Source organism: Hippopotamus amphibius, chromosome 3 (genome assembly GCF_030028045.1).
Source record: "Hippopotamus amphibius kiboko isolate mHipAmp2 chromosome 3, mHipAmp2.hap2, whole genome shotgun sequence".
Lineage (NCBI taxonomy): Eukaryota > Metazoa > Chordata > Mammalia > Artiodactyla > Hippopotamidae > Hippopotamus > Hippopotamus amphibius.
In genome coordinates this window covers 79,209,634-79,232,986 of record NC_080188.1, presented here as the reverse complement: position 1 = coordinate 79,232,986, position 23,353 = coordinate 79,209,634, and the positions used below count along the sequence as shown (strand labels likewise).

The following is a 23,353-nucleotide window of genomic DNA, read 5'->3' as shown; positions in this document are numbered from 1 at the left end:
TTTTCACTAGTGAGTTGAGATGGACTGAACTTCTGCTCAAGCCATGGTCCTTATGCCAGTTCCAAAAAGATAACCTGGATTTCCTGGACAACATAGGAAATAACTTCCTAACTGATCCATTTGTCTTACAGAGAAGACTAATTAAGATAATAGGGAGAATTCAGTATAAAATATTTTTAATAATCATATTTTTAAAAAACCTGATCTTTAAAAATATTTGCAGTGGAAGCGGTGCAGATGCTAGATGTCCTCCACTCTTTCGTGTTTGTTCCCAGCCTTTATTTTCTTTGTTGAGAGGTGCATTAGGTTGGCAGATGAGAATACCTTAAACAAAGCTGATGTAGATTTCAGCAAAGCCTTTTGCAAATTCTCTAATGATAGCCCTGTCAATAATGTGGTGAAATGCAGGCTGGTTTATGTTATTGTCAAGAGAGTTCAAGGCTAGCCAAACAGGACTTGGAAGGTTGTGATCAGCTGCATAATGTTAGCTGATAAGATGCTTCCTTGTAGAATGCTTTAAGATGGTTCTTACCCATCAGGTAAGAGAGATTCTGGTAGAGATTCTCTTCAGATCTTCATAAAGCCTTACGTATTTGAGATACGGCTCCTGCTTTGAGGCAGAGTGATGAAGAGTGTCCCTTAGCATGTTAGTAGGTGTTCTGTGAAAAAAAGGTGCAGTGGCCAAATTATTTAGGGAACTCTGGATTAAAAAAGGAAACAGGTTTCTGTACTGTGAAACTTCCCAGGAGTTTTAGCATGCGAATTTCCACTGTGAAACTTCAAAAAAGGCAGTGAGCGATCATCCTTTATGAAAGACAACTTTGAGGGTGGAATTTTGGAGAGAGATCTGGATGAGGATGACCCTTCAGACTCAGGGCAGATGGTCCTGTGGTCTGGGAGACTATAGGTGTGGGAGTGGGGAGCGGTGAACCTGCAGAGACCTTTGGTAAGGGTGCCAAGGCAAGGGTGACTTCTGGGCATTTGGGTAAAGGGTGGTGCAGTTCACCAAGACAGGGAATGTGGGTTTAGGGACAGGGGTGGGGGTGGGGGAGTGATACACAGAAGGTGTTCAGTTGTGAACAGGAATAGACATGTTTCTTTGTGATGTTTAATGAATTTTGACCTAAAACATCTATACCTTAGATATACATCTGTTCAAGTTTGGTGTGAGGAAGACAGAATATTGTCAGGTAGAAGTAGAAGCAGCTCATAATATTTATTGGTATTTTTCAACCCATGGCTACTACGAAATGGTTTTTCAGTAAGGTAGGAAAGGTCAGTGTTAGCTGTTTTGATCCCATTTCACTATATATATCTTCTTTTAAACTTTTACTTGGCTTTCATCCACACTAATTTTTTTGGCTAGAATTATCAGATTACCTCCTCAGACTTCACCATTTGACTTATTTTCACAGTTTTGTGATTAGGAATTTACAGAATGACGTTCTTTAAGTAAGAACACACTACATAATTGGGAGGTTTTAATGTTCACAAATTATTGAGTATTGATTATGTTATAATAGTTTAACATTTTTTTCTTTGCACTATGCTGTGGTCTTGGGATGTAGTGGTAAAAGTGATAAAGTTTCTGCCTTCCGGAAATTTACAGTCTAGTGCAGAATACAGAAAAGTAAGAGGTAATTATGATACTCAGACAATTTGAGAATTAAATTTTGTCAGAGAGCCCTGTAACATCTGATTCCAGTTTATTTCATGGAGTCATTATATTATTTTCCATGTTAATTAATATAATTTCTGGAGCAAAAAGGCTTCCTACTCTTTTTAATGAGGGAAAGGTAGGGTGGATGGAGATTGTGAGTGGCAAAGGGGGGAAAAGGACCGAGAGGCCTAGAGTAATATTTGTGTTCAGAACTGCAGAAACTGCATCTTTCAGATCAGGACCTTTATTTGGGTCAGAGATTGTTTACACACCTGAAAGGATTTGAAAAATGCATACTTAAAGATTTTAAGAGTTTTATGCATGAAAATGTACTCATGAAATTTTATTGAGCCTGAGTTAATTTTCTTTGAGCCAAGTTTCTTTAGAGTGGTGGCTGTCCAGCCAGGGGTGATTCTGCACCCCACCCCACGGAGGGGGAGGGGCATTTGGCAATGTCCAGAGGCAGTTTGGGCTGTCACAGTGGGGCAGGAGGAATGCTACTGGCCGCTAGTGGGTAAGGGTCAGGGAGACTGCTGGACATCTTACAGTGCATAGGACAGATCTCCTCAACAAAGAATTACCAGGCCCCGAAGCAGTGCCAAGGTTGAGATACCTTGGTGTAGATAGAGACCTGGGATCAAATTCCAGCTCTGCTGTGTGGCTCCTGCCTCAGCTTCCCCAGTTGTATCATCTGGGATGATACTTTTGCCAATCTTGTAGGGTTGTTTATAAGGGTAAATAAATTAATATATGTGCACGGCTTGTAATATGTCACTGAATGATATAATGCATAAGAATTACATATATATAGCATATTATGATTATTCTGTAAAATAAATTTATAGCGAGAGCCAATGGATAAGATGGTGTATGTAAAGCAATCCTGTGGGCTCCCTGAGGATGGGGACTGGGCCTGTTGTGTTTATCACTGTAGATTCAGTGACTAGTTGTAGGCCCAGGATGTAGCACGCACTTGGTAAATATTTGCTGAATGAACGAACACATAAATTGTCAGGGCGCATCTCGAACTTCCTGCATTAACTTTCGAGACTGAAACTGGCTGTCTGTTGGGAGTCGTTTGAGCAGAGGTACCGCTAGGTCAGGCCACATGTCAGAGTCCTTGCCAGGATTGAAATACAGACTAGAGTCCTGACATTCTCAAGTTGTCATACAGCCTCTCTGAGTTATGGAGCAGCTTAATTAATCAGGATATATGACTCTTCACTTTATAGAATTGATATTTAAATTATCTTCATCACTAATCCATTAAGAAAATCTTATTGTTTTAAAAATAATTCTTGTTATTTTGCCTGTGATCATTCACTTGATGACTTTATACTGGGAAATGGTACCATTAATTGCATTTCCTCATTGTTTTTAATAAAGTCATGTATTGTATATGGAAAGCAGCTTCTATAGGCTGGAAAGACTCCAAAGGCTTTGGAGTTAGAAGATTTAGTTTTAAACCTGACTTTGTCACTTACTATGTCTTTGACCTTGGGCGAGTCGCCCACTTCACTAAGCCCTCAGTTTCCTCCTTGCCTGCCTCATGAGTCCCCAGGATTACTTTGCATATTAAATAAGTTAACATTTGTGAATATTCTTTGCAAACTCTAATGGCTGTATTATAGCAAAGATGATTTATTTGTACATATTCTTTGCAAGCTCTAAAGGCTGTAGTACAGCAAAGATGTTACTTTTATTTAGATGCAAAATAGTTTCACTGCTTCTTATATTCTGGCCTCTGGACAAATTATACTCAAGACTGTTGCCTATAAACTATAATCAGCACCTAGAAAGGTAATAATAACTAGAAGAATTGCTTGTAATAAGTGGAATATGTATTTATAGCTCAGTCAATGCAATTTCAGGATGTCTTTTAGAGTAATCTTGCTATCAAGGACTCTAATTCGATTTCTTCATATAAATCTATTTGTTAGTTATGGAGACCAAAGGCTACCACAGTCTCCCTGAAGGTCTAGACATGGAAAGACGGTGGGGTCAAGTTTCTCAGGCTGCGGAGCATTCTTCCCTGGGACCTACAGAGAGGACGGAGGAGAAGACTACCTACATGGAGGTCGTCAACGTAAGCTGTGTTTCCGGTGCTATTCCAAACAACAGTACTCAAGGAAGCAGCAAGGGAAAACACGAACTACTCCCTTGCCTTCAGCAAGACAGCACTCGGTCTGGGATTTTACCGTCTGAAATTAAAACCGAGCTGGAATCGAAGGAACTTTCGGCAACCGTGGCCGAGTCCATGGGCTTGTACATGGATTCCGTAAGAGAGGCCGACTACGCCTACGATGCGCAGAACCCGCAAGGAAGCGCGAGTCCAGCAAAGATGTATCCGCACGTCGAACAGCTGGTGAAATTTTACAAAGAAAACGGCCACCGTCCCTCCACTCTGGGGAGTGTGAGCAGGCCCTTGAGGTCCTTCATGTCTGAATCCGGGAGCTCGGTGAACGGCGGGGTCATGCGCGCCGTGGTCAAGAGCCCCATCCTGTGTCACGAGAAGAGCCCGTCTGTTTGCAGCCCCCTGAACATGTCATCTTCGGGTTGCAGCCCGGCCGGCATCAGCTGTGTGTCCTCCACCTCGGCCAGCTTTGGCAGTTTCACCGTGCACAGCCCCATCGCCCAGGGCACTCCTCTGCCGTGCTCCCCTAATGTGGAGAATCGGGGCTCCAGGTCGCACAGCCCAGCCCACGCCAGCAACGTGGGCTCTCCTCTCTCCAGTCCGTTGAGTAGCCTGAAATCCCCGATTTCCAGCCCCCCGAGTCACTGCAGCGTCAAATCTCCGGTCTCCAGTCCTAATAACGTCACTCTGCGATCCTGCGTATCCAGCCCTGCAAATATCAACAACTCAAGGTGCTCTGTTTCCAGCCCTTCCAACACAAATAACAGATCCACGCTGTCCAGCCCAACTGCTAGTACCGTGGGATCTATCTGTAGCCCCGGAAGCAACGCCTTCAGCTACACTGCTTCGGGCACCCCTGCTGGATCCAGCGCAGCCCGGGATGTGGTTCCTAGTCCAGACACACACGAGAAAGGTGCTCAAGAGATACCCTTTCCTAAGACTGAGGAGGCAGAGAATGCAGTCTCCAATGGTGTGACTGGCCAGCTTAACATCGTCCAGTACATAAAGCCGGAGCCAGATGGAGCGTTTAGCAGCTCGTGTCTAGGAGGAAATAGTAAAATAAATTCTGATTCCCCATTCTCAGTACCAATAAAACAAGAATCAACCAAGCATTCGTGTTCGGGCATCTCTTTTAAAGGGAACCCAGCAGTCAGCCCCTTTCCGTTCATGGATAGCTCGTATTTTTCCTTTATGGATGATAAAGACTATTACTCTCTATCAGGAATTTTAGGACCACCTGTGCCCGGCTTCGATGGTAATTGCGAAGGCAGCGGGTTCCCAATGGGGATAAAACAGGAACCAGATGATGGGAGCTATTACCCGGAGGCCAGCATCCCTTCATCTGCCATTGTTGGTGTGAATTCAGGTGGACAGTCCTTTCACTACAGGATTGGTGCTCAAGGTACAATATCTTTATCACGATCCGCTAGAGACCAATCTTTCCAACACCTGAGTTCCTTTCCTCCCGTCAATACTTTAGTGGAGTCCTGGAAATCACACGGTGACCTGTCATCTAGAAGAAGTGATGGATATCCAGTCCTAGAATACATTCCAGAAAACGTATCAAGGTGAGTTGGCCTGTTTCTCCTGTTTTGAAAATCAAGTCTCTATAAAATGCCGAAGGTTAGCATTATCTTTACAGTCGATAAGTTTAAACACATTTCCGTTTCCTGTTTGATTTTTGTTTTCAGCACGGTCATTTAGTGCTTCCCCCTAAATGTTGGTAGAGAAACCAAAAATGTTGAGACTCTCTTAGAAAATATGTGTGTTGATTTTGAAGGAGGTGTTTCTCTGCATTGCCTGTTGTCGGTGTTTAGGAAAAGTTTGTTTCCTACTGCCTTTTACTATATTTACTTTAGCAGGCTAGTGCTAGATTTTTTTCTTTAGTTTACTAAAATTGCTTTAAGTTGGTTTCTTTGTGGTCATAGTCTTTTTCTCCCCCTTAGTTTTCTTTATTAATCACTTCATTGGTTGTGAAAAATGAAATGAAGCCCCGAATCTGGTACCCACAAGCTTCCCACCCTCTTCATCTTTTTCTAGATTGGTTAATTGTATGTAAGTTGTGGTTTTCAGTACAAATAAATCATTTCCTTAACTCTGGAGGGCTTTTTAAAGACTCAGCACATCTAAAATTACTAAGTGGCCCATCTTGCTTTCTTACTCATTGGAAGTGAAGTATGTCACTGCAGTTTCGAACTGGTATATTTATAACTTTTAAGATCTGCAAGAAGACATACTTTACTTACTGTAAAATATCTCTTGGCTTTCTTTCTTGCAGATAGCATATTGTATATATTTAGAAAAAACAAGGAAGAGTTTTAGATATGACTCTAAAGGGTGGTTCTAAGTTATACAATGAATACTTGCATTGGACTTTGCTTCAGTACTGTTTTTATTACATGGTTGTGGTCAATGATCCCTTTATTGAACATATAAAGAATAGATTTCCTAGATATAGTTCACACGGGCGTCTAGGAAGATATGGCCATTTTCCTTAAAAACTTATTTGGTGGGAACAATGTTCACTCCCATTAACAAGATGTCAGGTTGACGTGTGTTCCTTATTCCTTCTCCTGTTTCTTACCGAAGCAAAAGCAAAAATTTCATCTGTGCATTCTTTTCCTCGTCTTTGACTCAGACCTCGCTCCTCTTGCTTTTATGGAAGCACACATTCCATAAAGGAAGCTTACATGTTGTTACAGTTCTCAGTAGCATGACTAGTCAATCCTATCCTAATGCTGCCTCTCTCTTCTAAATTCTGAACTCTTTACACAAATGCTGAGGTGGTATGGCTTTCATCAGAACCAAGCTCAGCAGGTATTCCACTGCTGGTGCTTTGTTTTACTTTCAGAGGAGGACATTTTGTGCGCTATGTAGATATTTTTGTAAGTGATGTTTGTATTGGGTTATTCGGAGGGACTATAGCCTGGTAGTTAAGAGCATGGTTGAAATCCCCAACCCTGCCCCTTAACTGCTTTGTGGCCGTGTGCACATCCCTTCACCTTTCTGGACTTTAGTCTTCTCATCTGTAAAAAGGGAGTTCAGTAGTACCCATCTCAAGGGTAGTCAAGACAATTGCATTAATTTACGAGGGGCACTTTGACTAGCATCTGGAACACAGTATGCATCATAGAGCACTGTATACAGTTCATCGATTGCTCTTAGCATTGAATTCCGTTGTTTTCATAGCCTTTAGTTTCCGTTTCTTTTAGCGTTCTCTTTTCTGCATTATGTGAAATTCCATAAAATCTTTTAAAGAAATAAACATAGTATAAGGAAATATTTATTGATAAATTTTTATGATTAAATTCTACTTTTTTTATGGTCGGGCACCCTACATTTGCTACATTTCTATTTATGCGCTTTTAGCTTTGAAGCCTATTGCATTGGGTAATGATATTTCTGGTAGAAATACTAGAGCCATACCAGCTGAAATCATTAACTCTCTTCTGTTTGTTCTGTATCCTGTTTCTGTTGTTTGAATTGTTATTTTCAGACTCAACTCTTGATTCCTCTCCTGGTGGTCTAGGAACCCATTGCCTTACATGTTCCTATGAATCAGTGACCTTGAGCCTATATTGTGTCTTTGTGGGAGCCTGGGGTGTTGTTTAGTGTTTCTTCTTGATCATCCAAAATTCTTAATAAGCTTGTTAACATAGTCAGAGGGGATTCATTTTGTTTACATAAATTCTAGTGTGCTAGTTAATGTTTTCCAAAAACTTTAATATCAAAGCTTTAATGTTATTCAAAGTATCTTTCAGATTACTAATTCTTTACAGCTTTTCCTGGTGAATATTATCCAAATCTATTTGTTTTGATCATTCTTAGAGTATATTTAGATTTTTTTCTGGACTTCAATCTACATCTTATAATATTTAATTTAATCTCATCCAAGCTTCATTATTGGCCTCTTATTTTGTGTCCTGTGGACCAAAATCCAACCTTTCTGCCTATTTCATATTTATAATGATGATACCCTATTCCAGGGAATGTTGAAATAATGAATTAAAGATTGTAAAGGATCAAGGTAGTGCGTAACTGCTTCTAAGTTTCACAACATCCTTAATCTTTAGGTTGAACTCTAAACTGTTTTCTAGTAGATGTCAAAGTATGGTTTTGGGTTCCTGAGACCTTTTCAAGGAGGTCCACAAAGTCAAAAATTGTGCATTGATGAAAGAGCCATTCAAAATGGAAGATAGATCAGTGGTTTTAATGCAATAGTGTATGAAAAGTTCAGTGATACAGTTTCAGATTCCATGTGGCAGCTAAGCTTTAAGACACCACTGACTGTCCATTTTCAGTGTTGTGTTAAAGAACCGTATCTGCGATGATCTGAAATGACCATTAAAATGCTCCTCCTTTTTCCAACAACACATCAGTGTGAAGCCAGATTTTCTTCGTAACTTGAACGAAAACACATCACCACACATTGACCACTGAAGTAGATACGAGAATCTGGCTTCTATTAAGCAAGGTAATAGACTTGCAAAAATGTAGAACAGTGCAACTCTTCTCACTAAAGTTTTTCATTTTGGGAAAAATAGTTATGTTTTTCACATATGCATGTTTATGTTAACATGTAATGACTTATTTTAAATGATTTAAAAAAGAAATATGTGTTTTAATTTCTAATAGGGCAAATATCAGTAGATATGCATCTAAACATAAGTTCTTGTCCTCAACACATTTTAAGAGGGCAAAGGCATCCTGAGACCCAAAAGTTGAGAACTGCTGGTCTGTTCTATCCTACACACCTTTTGGAGGTTAATGCAGAAAGAGAATATTACTTTATTTGCATTGGCTTTACTGAATGTTATGCTGAGGAATGGGTGCCCTAGCCAGATAAAGAAAATGATTCTCATCCAGGTGAATTTTTCAAGTTCATACAGGTGAGTGATGGCGGTGGAGTGTGTGTCTGTTTCAGCCTGTGGGCGTTCTGTGAGGGTGGTGACCAGAGGCCACGCCTGTTATAATTTCCAGCCAGTGGATTGTCCGAGCGCCACACTGGAAAGTACATGATGACAAAAGCTGGGTGTAAAACTCTGCGGTGGACACTGGATCTAGTTGGGTCATGCAGATGGGAGTTCCCCTGTCCACTTGGACACAAAGCTGTGACCTTGAGTGAGCAGCAACTTCTCTTGGCCTCAGTTTCTTCATTCGAAAGAAAACGAGTTGACTTCGATGCTCTCCGAAGTCTGCCAGCGACACGACTGAGCGGCTGTGTAGTTTCCTTGGAGTCGTGTATGTTAAGAATAAAAATAGAAGTATCCCTTAACATATTTGCTAGTCTGGTTTCAAGTTTATCTTACAAGTTCGGCTCTGTAGTTTCCAAGCTAGTCGGGATAGAAAAATGTCATGATGATTTACAATTTAAAAAGAACGGTGAGTAGGGGTGACCTGTCATTTTGCTTGGAGAAGAGGTGTTGTTGTTGTTGTTACTTTTTAATCAAATCTTTCCTTTCATAAAACTTGACATTTATACTATGAATTTCTTGTTCTTTTGAATTTATACTGCTCCTTTTGGAAACAGGGTTTTCTGTTGACATAACATTGGGTGTTTATGGCGATGGTCACAGTCACTTTGATAGCATCATAATGCAGTGCTAGCATTGACTTAGACTTTCGAATATAAAGTTCACTGTTTCAAAGGGCACATTCTGGTAGGTTTCAAGACAAGTAATCAGGAATTTATCTTAATATATGCCGCACTTTTTTTTTTTTCCATGATAGGAGGAAACAATTTAGTGATAACCTACAGTTGTTTATTTTTCAATGGTCCCTGGAGTTTTTTGAAAGCCATCTTCCATAATAAGCCAAAAGCTTCAGATTTCAGGGAGTTTGTTACAAAGTTTGCCATGTCTCTTAGTAAGTTTTGTAAATAAACCGTTGAGATATAAGTATCTTCATGTAATACAAAGTATAAAAGAATGATGGGTTTTGACAGGGAGAAATTGAGTGATTATTGGTGCTTACTATAGTAAATAAATCTATTACAGAATTACTTAGGTCATTTGGAGAAGAAAAGATAGAATTTTCTTTTTGTTTGTTTCATAATATTTTGATTTTGAAATTGCTGCTGTGCCTAGAATTTCTTCAGGTTAGTGTTCTAAATAGTATTTTTAGAAAGGATTTAAAAGGTGCCTTGCTTCTTCTGATGATTCATTCACTCTCATTCATTTATGGTGTTTCTGGTAAAAGTGGTGATAATTTTACTGCAAATAAAAACCCGTATTCCTTTTTAATAAACAAATCACTATATAGTGTCCTTCTGTACATTTTGCTTTTCACATCACAGGTATCCTAGATTTGTCAGTATGTCCGCCTTTTATCATCTGAAGTGTTAGTGTATTTAGAATTGTTGATTTCATAGTTAAAAAATAAAGTGGAGATAAAAGCTCTGGTTTGAGTTAAATAAACTCATTATTCAACCTAAGGCAGTTCTCATACACACCAGTGACACGCTGAAACTAGGACCTTGGAAATGTATCATTTATGGATTGATGCCTTTTGCAATATTGAAATTCTGGATATGTCCAACCTTTTCTATCCTTGTAATGTTTAGAGTAAGAGCAGGTATTGATCACCAGTAATTTAGGAGTAATATCCCCTGATATCCTAAATTTTTTTCTCCAAAATCGTACTTTTTTCCCCAGGCTTTCAACAGTTGCTGTAGTTTCATGCATCCCATCTAGTTTTAAAATTTCAGCTCTGCTGCTAAATAATTTATTGTTTTCTTTCATGTACTAAATTCAGATTGAGAGGAAAGTATTGATTTCTGGAATCCATTTAAATATAGCCATTATGTTATATAATTTTGTGGATTGCATTCCAAAATTTATTAGTGAAAATCCAGGAAACGTAAGTGTGTTAAATGGGTAGTGTCTTCATCTTAAATTTTAGAATTTCTAGTTTTAAATTTGTCAAGTATAGTCTCTGTTTTCAGTTCTAAGAGTTTTATTTTGTTCTTTATATAGTAAGGTAATGATGAAGTTAAAATGTAATTCTGTATAAACACGTGTTACTTAATTGATGCTCTGGGAACCTCTGGATTTGTGATTGTTAGTGGTAGGGCCAAGGCCAAAATTTCTATGTAGAAAAGAGGTAGAAATTGCTTGTATTTTATGCAAGAAATAGAACACTCTAGCCCAGGAAGGAAAAGAGGACAAACAAAAAGTAATTTGAATACTTACAAAGTTAACACCCTAGGGAGAGAATGTGAGCTAATCACTGGGCGTCTGTATTCCAAACTGTGGCCCTGACTTAATTTTATCAATGATGCCCACTTCATTGGCATGTATCCTCACCTTATATATTAGGAGTTGTCGAAACAAATATGTAAAAATTGCAACCTAAAACAGAATGAAACAAGGTTTGTAACGGGCAAAATTGACTTTGGGTGTTCCGACAGGGAAGGACCTGAGTGAGTCTTGGAAGATGGGGAGATGGGGAAATGGCGATCCGAGTTGGTATTTATCTTTAGTCTTGGGGAATTTGCAGGGGATGTGGGGGCCACTTACTGGTGGAAGGAGTTATGTGGGCAAACCCCTGATGGGCAAAAAACCCTGAGTGTGGTCCAGTTGTATGGCTGGCTGTAATATGGGGAAGTGGAGGGAAGAAGGCCTGGAAGAGCTTAGTTGGAACTAGAAGCCAGTGGAACTTGAAAGTCACACTTAGAAATTTGTACTTAATTTGGCAGGTAATGAGGAGTTACTGAAATGTTGGCATAGGGAAGCGGTCTGAGCTGAAGTACACTTGGGAAGAAGCTTAATTAGGCAGTGGTTGTAGGGTGGATTGGAGCGTAAAGAGCCTTGTTAGGAAGTTATTGTAACAGTGCAGGCGGATGGGAACTGGAATCTCTGGAGCAAGGATGTCGGGGGTGATGGAAAAAAGAGGAGATGTGACATATTACAGAAGAAGACTTTGCAGTCGTTGATTTTTACATAAAATTTTTGTTTTGAAGTGATCAGAGACAGGAAGAAAATTGGGAGGCCATTACAAAGAACGATCAACAGGGACACATGTACACAGTGTAGCCATCAAAATCCAGAAAGGAACACTGAGTTACTGACATCTTGATTCTGGTTTTGCCGATTGCGCCAGTAATGTCTTTTATAGGGAAGGGCCCCCAGCCCGGAATCGTATTTTGTGCTCTTAGCTGCCGTGACTCTTCAGTCTCCTTCAGTCTGGGACAGTTCCTCACTCTTCTCTAGATTTCCTGACTTTATAAAACTTTAGAGGGTGAAAGGCCAGCCCTTCAGTAGAAAGTCCCTCGATTTGGGTTTGTCTTCTGTTTCCTCGTGTTGCATTCGTTTCGTGCCCTCACCAAACACTGCGGCACTCGATCGATCCAGGTGCTGTCTGCCGGGTGTCTCCACCGTCGAGTTACACTTTTCCCTTTGCAGTTAGGAGCTATTTGGGGGAGCAGTACTTTGAAGTTGTATAAACATCCCGGTCTTCAAGGCACTTTGTTTACTTATTAAATTATATCTTCACGGCATCATTGTTTCTTCTTTTCTGCGGTGAGTTATAGCCTGTTACTGCCCTTATTTTGGGGGTCCAACTTGCTCCTGATTTTGCCAGCGGGAGCCCATTCCAGCTGGTATCTGTGACCTTTTGCCGCGTTCCCATCATTTTCTCTGAGCACTTCCTTGCTTGAGGCCCGTCGTGTACTTTTCCTGCCCCAGTCCTGGAGCCAGCCCTTTCTCCAGGGTGTGTCCCCCATGCCTGCAGACACCCTTCTCTCTGTGATTGGAGTCTGGGCTCCAGGCTCCCCCCCACACTGGATGCCCTCATTCTCCACTGGGGCGCTGACTCCCCCTGTACTAGAGACCCTGTACTAGACCAGGTGAGCACATGGATGCCCCTACCCACCCCGTGCTGGGACTCTGACGTCCTGCACGGGGCTGCCCCACTACGGGTGGCCAGAGCCATCCACACACACTGCCCCCCCCCCCCCCCCCCCCAGGTGTAGAGCGGTGCTGTGCTACGTCTGGCCTGATGGCTTTAGGACTGAATCACTAAGGAAGGGCAGGAGAGGAATTGATATCTGAGTGGAAGGAGAAAGGAAAGTACGTGGAAAATCAGTGAAAACTCACAAGGGTATGAGCTTGATGGTCATGGAGGGTGGTGAGTAACTAAGAGAAATGGAGAGGTTGAGGAGAAGTGATGACTTATCTTGGCTACGGTGCAGACCACCTCTAACCGGGAGAGTTCTCCGTAGGGGTGGAAATGCTGGTCTGGGGGTGTGGGAGGCCTCCTCGTAGACATGGCAGTGGAGGGGCAGCCTGGGTGCTGGCCAAGGAGAGAAGGTCTACATGACTCAAGTCTACGTGACTAACGTGCCTTTGCCAGGAGTTTGGAGGAACAGAACTCCTTGTAGGAGATGAGCAGTGCCTGCTGATAGAGGACATGGGAGTTGTTTTGACAGTCAAGGTAGTGCCGAGTCTTGGATGCCAAGGGAAGAACCATGTTGTCTTGGAATTTCTGAGTTAGAAGGGCCCCAAGTCTGTCTACAAATCCAGCCCTCTGTGGGCACAGGTACAGAAACTAAGGCCGAGAGAGATTGTATGCCCCTTCCAGTCTCGTTCAAAGTCATTACTAACAGAGCCTTCCTTCCAGTGGGAGTTGGTGGTTCAAAGCCCCATGAGAGCGCTGAGGGGACCAGGAATTAGGCCGAAGAGTTGGAGCTGGTGGTTTTTCAGGAAGGAATTCTGTAGAGAGGTAGGAATGGGACTCACACTGTGATTGGCTGAGGAGTAAATTAGCAGTGAAGAGGAGAAACCCCGGGGGTGTGGGGACAGAGCTTATGCTTGGGAGCTGTCTGTCTGGTGGCGGAGGAAGAGGGGTCGAGGGGAGAGAGGTTGGAAGAAAGACACGGCAGCTTCGGAGTAAGGATTTTGTTGGGCAGGTAAGGTCTGAAGAGGGCAGTGGACCTTTGCTGAGATTGAGGTTGAAAACCGAAATCTGAAGGCAGAGGGAAGATGCTAGGTGGGGACCGTGTCCTGGGAGGGGGGCGGGGGTAAGAAGTGATACTGCCTTAGAGTCAGATGTTTAACTGCCAGCTTGAATAGTAGGTGGAGGCTGGTAGGTGATGTCACCGTTTTACAGACCTGGAAAGTGAGACTTAGCCCGTGTATGTGATTCACCTAAAGCTACCCATCTAAGGTAGTTGAAGAAACAAACATTTGATCTAGAGATGATGAAAGCAGCATGTCCTGAAATAATAGGCAGGTGGGTGGTGGATCTAAAGCCCGCTGGCCACATCTCATTGCAAGCAGTGTAAGGTTAAAGCAGCTTAGGGTCTGTAAAGCACTGAGTTACCATGCCCTCGATGACCTTATTTATTATAGCATATTTCCTCCTTGCTCATTTCCCACACTGGCCTTTCTGGGGCTTAGACAGTCACCCCCCCCCCCCTTCCTTCTGGGGGCCTCTGCTTTGCTGGTCCCTCTGCCAAGAAGGCTCTGCCTTCAGATTTTGGTTTCCTGTCCTTTCTTGTCACTCAAGATTAGCTCAAATGTCACCCTCTCAAAGAGTCCTTCCCTGACCATTCTATTTAAAGTGATGACACCCCCCCTCCTCCTAACACATCACCCTCTTTTGTTGTCTTCATAGCACACACCTGTCAGAAATTATCTGCGTTTACTTCACTTCCCTAATTAGAATGTCAGCTTCCTGCGAGCAGGGACCTTAGCTGTCCTGTTTTACCAGTACATTTTCCATACCGAAAACAGTGCCAGGTACGCTGTGGGCATTCAGTAAATCTCGATGGACTGAATGCCTTGGTTAGCAGAGGGACTTGGGGGTGACGGGAAAAGTGTTGGTGATTGGGTAAGACTGATGAAATTGTTGCTAAATAACAGTGAGAGTTCTACTAGGTTTAGCAAAATTCTTGTGACCTCTATCAGCATATTTTGAAGGACTTTCACAAAATAATCAACAGATGCTGTTCTCATTTTTTTCTAATCTCAGCATAATAGAGGAGTTGGTAAGGATATACTCCAGGCCCAGTGTTGACATTCTTCACCTCCATTATGAGGTCATTTGTTTAATTTTAATTAAAACAGTAAAAATTCTCTTTTTGGTGTACAGTTCCATGAGTTTTGCCAAATACAGAATCAGGTAATCACCGGCCACTCAAGGTACAGAACAGTTCTATCACTCTCCGAAGTGCCCTTGTATTGCCCCTTCCTGGTCCAGCCGCTCTCCTTACCAGCAAACCATGGTGACACGTATAAGTTCCCCATCCCTATAGTTTTGTTTTTTTCTAGGTTGTCTTATAAATGGAATCATACTTTAGACAGCCTTTTGATTCTTGGTCATTTCATTTAGCACAGTGCATGTCAGATTCATCGGTGGTGTTGCAGGTACCAGTAGGTTCTGTTTAGTGCTGAGTGATATTCCATCTGTGGCCATATGATGTTTTGTTCATACAGTCACCTGTTGATGGACATTTGGGTTGTTTCCAGTTTGCACTGTTACAAATAAAGCTACTGTACATATTCACATACAGATCTCTGTCAGGACGTTTGCTGCATTTTTTTTTTCTTCAGTAAATACCTACAAGTAGAATGGCTAGATCATATAGTCGGTGTAGGTTTAATTTTTACAAAAGTATCAAACTATTTCCCACCAAAGTGGTTGTACCATTTTACATTCCCACCAGCAGTGTGTGAGTTCTGGTTGCATTACATCCTTGCCAACACTCGAGAGAGTCAGTCTTTTTAATTTTAGACATGACAGCAGTACTGGTCACTCGTGGTTTAAATTGGCATTTCTCTGATGCCTACATGATACTGAACATCTTTTCATGTGCTTACTTGCCATTCATATGCCTTCTTTTCATGCCTGTTAACGCTTTTGCCCATTTTTATTGGGTGGTTTTCTTCTTTTTGCATTCTGTTGTCAGTATATTTTAGGATAAGCTTTTCAATAGAAGACCTAGAACTAAGAAAAAAGCAGTTTTTAAAAACCTTGTATTGGCAGCGGGAAAAATACTAGGCAACTCTCAAATTGTTTAGTACCTCCTGTGTTCTTAATGTGGGTGGAGATACCAAATGAATATGAAGGAAACCAGATGTCTCCCCTGCATTCCCCTCTAGCTGAGGGAGAGGACTTAACATGAGTGTACACAGCCCTTCTTTTGGTTGTTCTCTAATTATGTGTTTGGTCTGTTACCAAAGAAGAGAAAAGGAAGAGTCTTACGTGGGCTAGAATAGTGAAGGAGAGCCTCGTACAGGAGGTGAGATTTCAGTTGAAGTTTGAAGACTGGTGGTCTTTGGGGAGGAGTAGAGAGGTGTTACAGGAAAAGGTAAAAGTGCAGGTCACATGTGTGGGCACAGGACCAACAAGGCCTGCTTGGAGGGGTTTAATGGTAGTTGGGGGAAAATTAGACTAAAGAAATCTGTGAATGTGAAAAAGAAGTGCGTAGTACTCTTAATATAGTGCTAGTAAACATTAAAAAAATTGTTTTTATTGTGGTTAAAGTCACACGATATGAAACATACTACTTTAACCCTATGTAACTGTACAGTTCGGGGGCACGAAGTCCATTCACATTGCTGTGCAGCTCTCACCATCATCCACCGCCCGAATTTTTCACCTTCCCAAACTGAAACTCTGTCCCCACTAAACATTTTTTTTAAACCTAGGGATGACCTGAAAGGATAGAAAGGTCCATCTGGTAAGGGAGATAGGATATAGTGACAGAAACAAGTTTTAAAAAGCAATGGAGAGGCTATCATATTGGTGATTCAGGCTGAGCGGTTGGAATGGTGAACAAGGGATATATATTAGAGACAGTTTACGGGAAGAAGTCATTGAAGACCAGATTATCTGACCCAAAGCCTGTTTCTTTCCCACTTCACTCCCAAGCCATGTGTGTTAACAGCCCCACAAAAAGTAGATCTTTCCCCACAAAGAGCATAGGAAAGAAAAACCCAGAGTTTTATAGTAACAAGGAGAAAATTTCTGCATCATTATGACTCTTAAGTGAAAAGGAGCAGAATAGTTTTGTTATTTGGATGAAGGTAAAACCCAATAATTTCAATACTAAAATAGAATACTTTTTATTAGACTACGGAAAAAATACCCCCAGGAGATGGAAACAGGAAGAGCCAACTCCTGGTTTGACAAAGTTGGAAAGCAAACTGGTGAAAGATTATGTAAATGAATTAGAAATAGTGACATATGGAATTCTGATTCGTGTACAAGGATATAAAGGAATAGAAGAAGCGCAGCTCGTTGGGAAGTCCATTTATTTTGTCCTCAAGTAACTGGTGTTTGAATTCACAGGGCTCTTTCCAAAAGCGGAAATGTGCTGATTTTCCTCCATCACATGGTAGAGTTTGTATTTACTTAAAAAATACTTTCCTGATAAGTTCGAGATGAGATTCCAAGTGCAAAGTTTGGGAGTGTAGGGATGTGATGGGAGCAGATATTCTTTTATCTACTCCAGTTTGGATTCTCACTGTATTTTTTGAAATGGAAATTGTGTTCAGAGAGGCTTTTGTTCTTGGAAACTTTAAGGTATGACTGAAGAATTTCTGGTCTTACAATACAAAGTATTTTTTTTTCTGCATCTCTCTGTCATTTTCAGACCCAGTAGAGTTAAGTGTACATGTGAAGTATTCCTTTGAGACCTCTGGAAGCATTTTGAGTTTCTGTATGTGGCAGAAATATGATAATTTTGTTGACATATACCCTGTGTTTTGGACTTGGTTGCTGTGATTCAGGTGAAAACAGCACTTTTTTTCCCCCTCCTAAGTACTGTTTTTTAGGGAACTGAAGAAATTGACAGAGGCCTGGAGTAGGGGAAAGAGGAGTTACAAACACAGCAACCTTTCATGGTGAAAATCTAAAGCTGATCGTTCTTAAATTTACATGACTTCGGAAACGTTTAGCTCCGCGGGTGGTTCTTAAATGTCCATCAGCAGGGATCCCCTATTTTTGAGCTAACGTTCATTTAAAAAGCAAAGATTTTTTATAAGAGGGTATAATTGCATGAACTGTGCATTTTTTTGAAGGAGGAATTTGTTGCCAGTACCCGAGGATGGAAGAAGTAAAGAATAGAAACCTAAGTGTTGAACATGGTCTAGCCTCTAGGATTTCATAACACTGATGAAATATGCTTTTTTAAGAATTTTGATTCTTGCCAATTCTACCCTAGCAGAAGTAATCAAATTTAGCATTATGAGGGTTTTAAGGAAAGTAGGCATAAAACAAATGTTAAGAAATCAATGTTTTATTTAATGGGGAAAATTACTGCATTTCCAGGGCTGTGTCAGAGTCCCTACATAGTCAGTCTCTTCCAGACCCAGACATGTAACTGATGCAGAGCATGCTAACTCTGAGTTATTTTTATTTAAGGCTTTTAATCAATGAAGAATGATAAAAGTTTGCTTGTCGTACTATTCTTAGACAGTGTTGATATTTCAGCCGCTTGGCTTTAAAATGGGGTGCCCTTCCCTGGTCCTTAGCCCAGGAGAGAGTATGCAAGACAGAAAACATGGAGATTTTTAAAAAGAGGCATGTACTTGCTACCTATAAATTACTGAAAGAAATACTGATTCTGTGTACTGAACACCATGGAATCTATAGCAACAATGAACATTAAAAGCACTTACTTGGAAGTCTACAAATAAGAAATGCTGGAGAGGGTGTGGAGAAAAAGGAACCCTCCTACACTGTTGGTGGGAATGTAAGTTGGTATAGCCACTATGGAGAACAGTATGGAAGTTCCTCAGAAAACTAGAAATAGAATTACCATAATCCAGCAATCCCATTCCTGGGTGTATATCTGGAAAAAAGATACATACACCCCAGTGTTCACAGCAGCACCATTTACAATAGCCAAGACATGGAAGCAACCTAAATGTCCATTGACAGATGAATGGATAAAGAAGATGTGGTACATATATACAATGGAATACTACACAGTCATAAAAAAGAATGACATAATGCCATTTGCAGCAACATGGATGAACCTAGAGATTATCACACTAAAGAAATAAATCAGAGAAAGACAAATATCATACGTCACTTATATGTGGAATCTAAAAAAAGATACAAATGAACTTATTTATGAAAAAGAAATAAACTCAGAGACATAGAAAACAAACTTATGGTTACCAAAGAGGAAGGGGGGGTTATAAATTAGGAGTTTGGGATTAACAGATACACACTACTGTCTATAGAATAGATAAACGTGAACCTTCTGTGTAGCACAGGGAACTATATTCAGTATCTTATAGCAACCTATAATGGAAAAGAATCTGAAAAAGAATAGATATATTAAAAAAAAAAGCACTTACTTGGCAAAAAACGCTCTGGAGGTGGATGGTGGTGATGGTTGTACGACAATGTGAATGTACTTAATACACTTAAAAATGGCTAAAATAGTAAATGTGATGTATAGATTTTATCACAATAGAAATAGCACCCAATCCTAACAAAAATGGGGGTGATGAAATTTGGCGCACAGTAAAGGATTCCGGGGTGCCCTGAAGGTCCAGTGTTGAGCGCTTGGTTCTGTTAGGGCAGAGTCCTGGGTGTAAGTATGGTCACAGCAAGAATGGGAACTTCCTTATGCTTCGGAACACTCAGTCTAGGTCCAGCCAAGATCGCGTCGCTAAGTAGATGGTGGTGAGTATTTTTCTGGAGGTACCAAGTAATGTTTTGAGAACACGAGGAGGGAACACTTCAAAAATATTCATTTAATTAATAAAATTACATGATGGCCACAAGTGAATTTAATGTGATTAGTCAGAATTCTTGGTTTGTAAACAGCATAGGAAACCATCTCAAACTAACTTAAACGAGACGGAGTCTCTTGGCTCACAAAACGGGAGAAGTTCAAGGAGGTAAACCTCAAGCTTGGCTAGATCCCAGGTTTCAAATGGTGATGTCATGAATTTCTTTGTCTCTCCATCTGTTGGAGCTTTTCTCTTTTCATTCAGCTTTGTTTTGGGGAGCTAAGGCTGCTATCACCCTGGGCTTGCATTTTCATTAGTTACTGATCCTGGTGAAAGGAACAGCCTCTTTCTTGATAGTTTCTGGTTGGCCTGGCCATGATCTCAGGTCGAGCCTTGAGTAGAGATGGTGCGTGTGCACACGCACGCACGTAGGTGGATGAGTGCTTGACCTCATGCAGCTCTGTGGACTAAGTACACAGCAGGGTTGGTCTCCAGAGTGTTCTGGGCAAACAAAGATTGTACACTATCAGTACTCTCAAAAACTGATGATATAATCTGTTATTAATTATCTCTTATTGAAATGGAAATGTTAAGCACAATGCTTGATTCTCTGAGCATTATCATTAATGAGGCTTTACTAGTATTGAAGTGAAGTATCTAGTCATGTTGAGAACTTGTGGAGGATAGAAAAATGGTGATTGGAAAGGGCCAATGCAGTGTTTTTTAGAGGGAGAGAAGATCTGATGGTCTCTTTCATGGAGTACATTTACAGATGCTTTGGTGATGAGAAAATTTAGCAGTAACCAGAAGTGTTCCGGAAACAGTACACTGCAGATTCAGTCCCACCCTCTGATACAGAGGGAATATTGGCAGCAATATAACTCTAGTTTTATTAAATTGACCCTGTTAATAAATATGGCACTAGACCATCCAAAACTAGTTATCATTGCCCATCTAGGAGCACCTAAGCAGTGCCTTAAATTGTATCTTCTTTGGCTTGTTCATTGAGAGCCTCTGCCATTCTTGGTACAAATCATATTTTCTTAGTCGTGGGAAGACTACTAATAGGATGAACACCTGTTCACCAGTACAGTATGTGCGTGTACTTACACATATAATTTTGCATGTAGCTTCAGAAGATTCATGGATCATTTCATGAACCCATAGACTGCAGGTTAAGAACCACTCCTCTTGGTCACTGTTAAAAGATAGTTGCATAACAACAGAAAGAGGACTGTGGTGATCAGCTACCAATAGGGCAAGTATAGCTGAAAATGCAATTTGAGTTGTGTGTTCAGCAGTAGTGCTAAGTAATACACTTCCATCACATCATCGTATGCAGTAAATACTTATGCAAGATGCCTCTCCGGGCAAAAGAATCCTATGAAATAGAGAATGAAGAGGGGCCCATATAAACAAGCCAGTGGTATCAGTTGATCTGATCAGTTGATATCTGACAATTTGAAAAAGATAAGGATCAGTAGCCTTACAGATATTAACAGGGAGAGATAGCATCCTTGAGGAAGGATGTAATCAGAAGCCAGAGTAATCTTGCTAAGGAAATGGGAGGAAATGTAAGAAATGAATATATAGGAGAATGGTGGTGGATAGGAAGACCAGCTTTGAGGTCACACTCCCACTTGCTTGGTGTATGACCCTGGGCAGGTTACCTACCCTCTCTCACAGTGAGTTTCCACATCTTTAAAAGAGTGACAATAATAGCCCTTACGTCCTACAGCTGTGGGAAATTTATCTGAACCAGTCTATGTAAAGTGCTGGCATATAGTCAGTGCTCAATGGAAATTCTAGTTCTTACCATCATTGTTGATTGTTATTAATAGTTTCAGTTAGAATCGAAATCAAGGAATGGGAACAAATAGGAACTACATGCGTAAATAATTGCTCATGTGAAAGTATGACCTAAGAGATTCCATCGTGAAAAGAATTAGCAATGCAGATTTAATAAATTCAACCACAAAACTAACATTATTTTAGAGCGAGGAAATCCTTCCAGTTCTTTGTACCCTCATGAGATCCTTAATTGAGAACTCTATTCTTCTCTAAATTCCAAAAATAGAGATTGTTATGAAGATAGTTTAGACTAGTGATTCTCAGTGCTTTCTGAGAGCAATACAAATGAAGATTAATACTCGCATATATCACATCCTCCATGGCAGATTTATCACATACTCCGTGGCAGATTTGATTTAAAAAGCATTGTGTGGGTATGTGTGTGTAGGCAGGAAAGCAAATAGCACCACGAGCTTTTTGTTTTTGTGGTATTCATAAAAATCAATACTCGGCATAAAAATATTATTCACTAAGAGTTGCTTATTATGGGCTGTAGCATAGATCAGACAGGCTGCATGGTGATAAATTGTGATGGTTTTTAACTTCCATCTCTTTTCCCACCTATGAAAACCTCAGGATGCAAATAAGTGAGTGGCTTTATCAGAGGAAGAATCATGGAACTGTTGTGTGTTTCTGTTTTAAAAGTATATAATTCACAAACATCAATTTCATTATTATTAACAAGTTACTTGGCACACGGCTCACAGCTGATCATGCCCTGTTGTATCGTATTCTGGTATAAAGGAGAGCCTGAGAAATCAGTAAAAATGTCATAATCTCCCCTCTTCCTTCACACAGTTGAAAGCACTAACTAGAGTAATGCTATTAAAATTGGAGAACCGTTAAGCTGATGATACAAATATATAGTTGCTGTCTTCTTTGGACAAGAGAATAAAACAAGAAGAAATCCTGTTAGAGATTTAGATCAGCTATGAAAATCTGCTGACTTTATATTACTGTTAAACATTGGGCTAGAATTATTGTTCGGAGAAGGCCCATGACAGTTTTTACTCTGTGAGGTTTTAAAGGTAAGAGTAATTTTCATGTTTGAGATGCTTTTGATATGGCTGTAACCAAAATAGAAGTGTTTTAGATTACGAATTTTCCTCAGATTGAGTAATTCGGCTGTAATAAATCAGCATATGCTGCTGTCTAGTCTAAAAACTACATGAGGATAAAAACATATTATGTAAAACCATCCATAGTATCAAGTCTCTATGACTCCACTCTGCTGAAGATTTAATGCCAGCACCATATACCAGATAACTTCCAAGTTCTCTGAAAGAGAACCTTGATCAAGAAAAAAACATTTGAACACATATCTGAATCCTGGAGGGGGAAGTACTTTATTAGACTAGAGCAGTGTAATTTGTTTGATTTTGTTTGATTTTAGGTTTCAAGTCTCAAAAGGATAGATTATGATTTATGGGTATCATTTCTTATATTGAAAACAGAATAATGTTGGTGCAGTAATTCCCTGTTAATCCTGTAGTTTTTAAGGGAGGTATGGTTTTATTTAAATATGCTTTGGTTTTCACTGTTTATATGCAGGTCTTATTTATTAGCTGAGAACATATTTCACAAAACATGTTGAACAAATAATGTTATACATATTTCTATTGAGTGTAATTGGCGTAACATTTTTCAGATGTAGAAGTATGTTTTGATATCTATGTATATCACAACTTTTATAACTGAAAATATGTAACTTTTGACCCTCTTCACCCATTCCCCCCCCACCAAAAAATATTTTATTGACTTTAACAGTTTCTTGTAATTGTCACTTATAAACATAAATTTAGACAAACCGATTTATATGCCTATTCAGCCTTAATTCTTGTTATTCTGAGCAGATCTCAGTTGTGGACTTAGAGTCATTTCCAAGGTTAGTATGTTGATAATAAATGTGATGTAATAAAAAGAAAAAAAGACTAGAGCAGTGGAAGAAAGCGCACACACACACACACATATAAACTGAGCATTTTGATTATATAAAATTTCTATGTGCCAAGTAAA

General features: G+C 40.3%; 1 protein-coding gene across 4 annotated transcripts in view; it reads left to right on the top strand.

Annotated features, from left to right (window-relative positions):
* Window positions 1-23,353, top strand: part of NR3C2 (nuclear receptor subfamily 3 group C member 2) — a 337,688-nt gene that overhangs the window by 4,907 nt on the left and 309,428 nt on the right. For all 4 annotated transcript variants that reach the window (XM_057728082.1, XM_057728081.1, XM_057728079.1 and 1 more), the window contains exon 2: window positions 3,601-5,362. In XM_057728082.1, coding sequence (XP_057584065.1) covers window positions 3,603-5,362 — 1,760 coding nt within the window. In that variant the 5' untranslated portion in view covers window positions 3,601-3,602. The remainder of the gene's footprint in view (window positions 1-3,600; window positions 5,363-23,353) is intronic.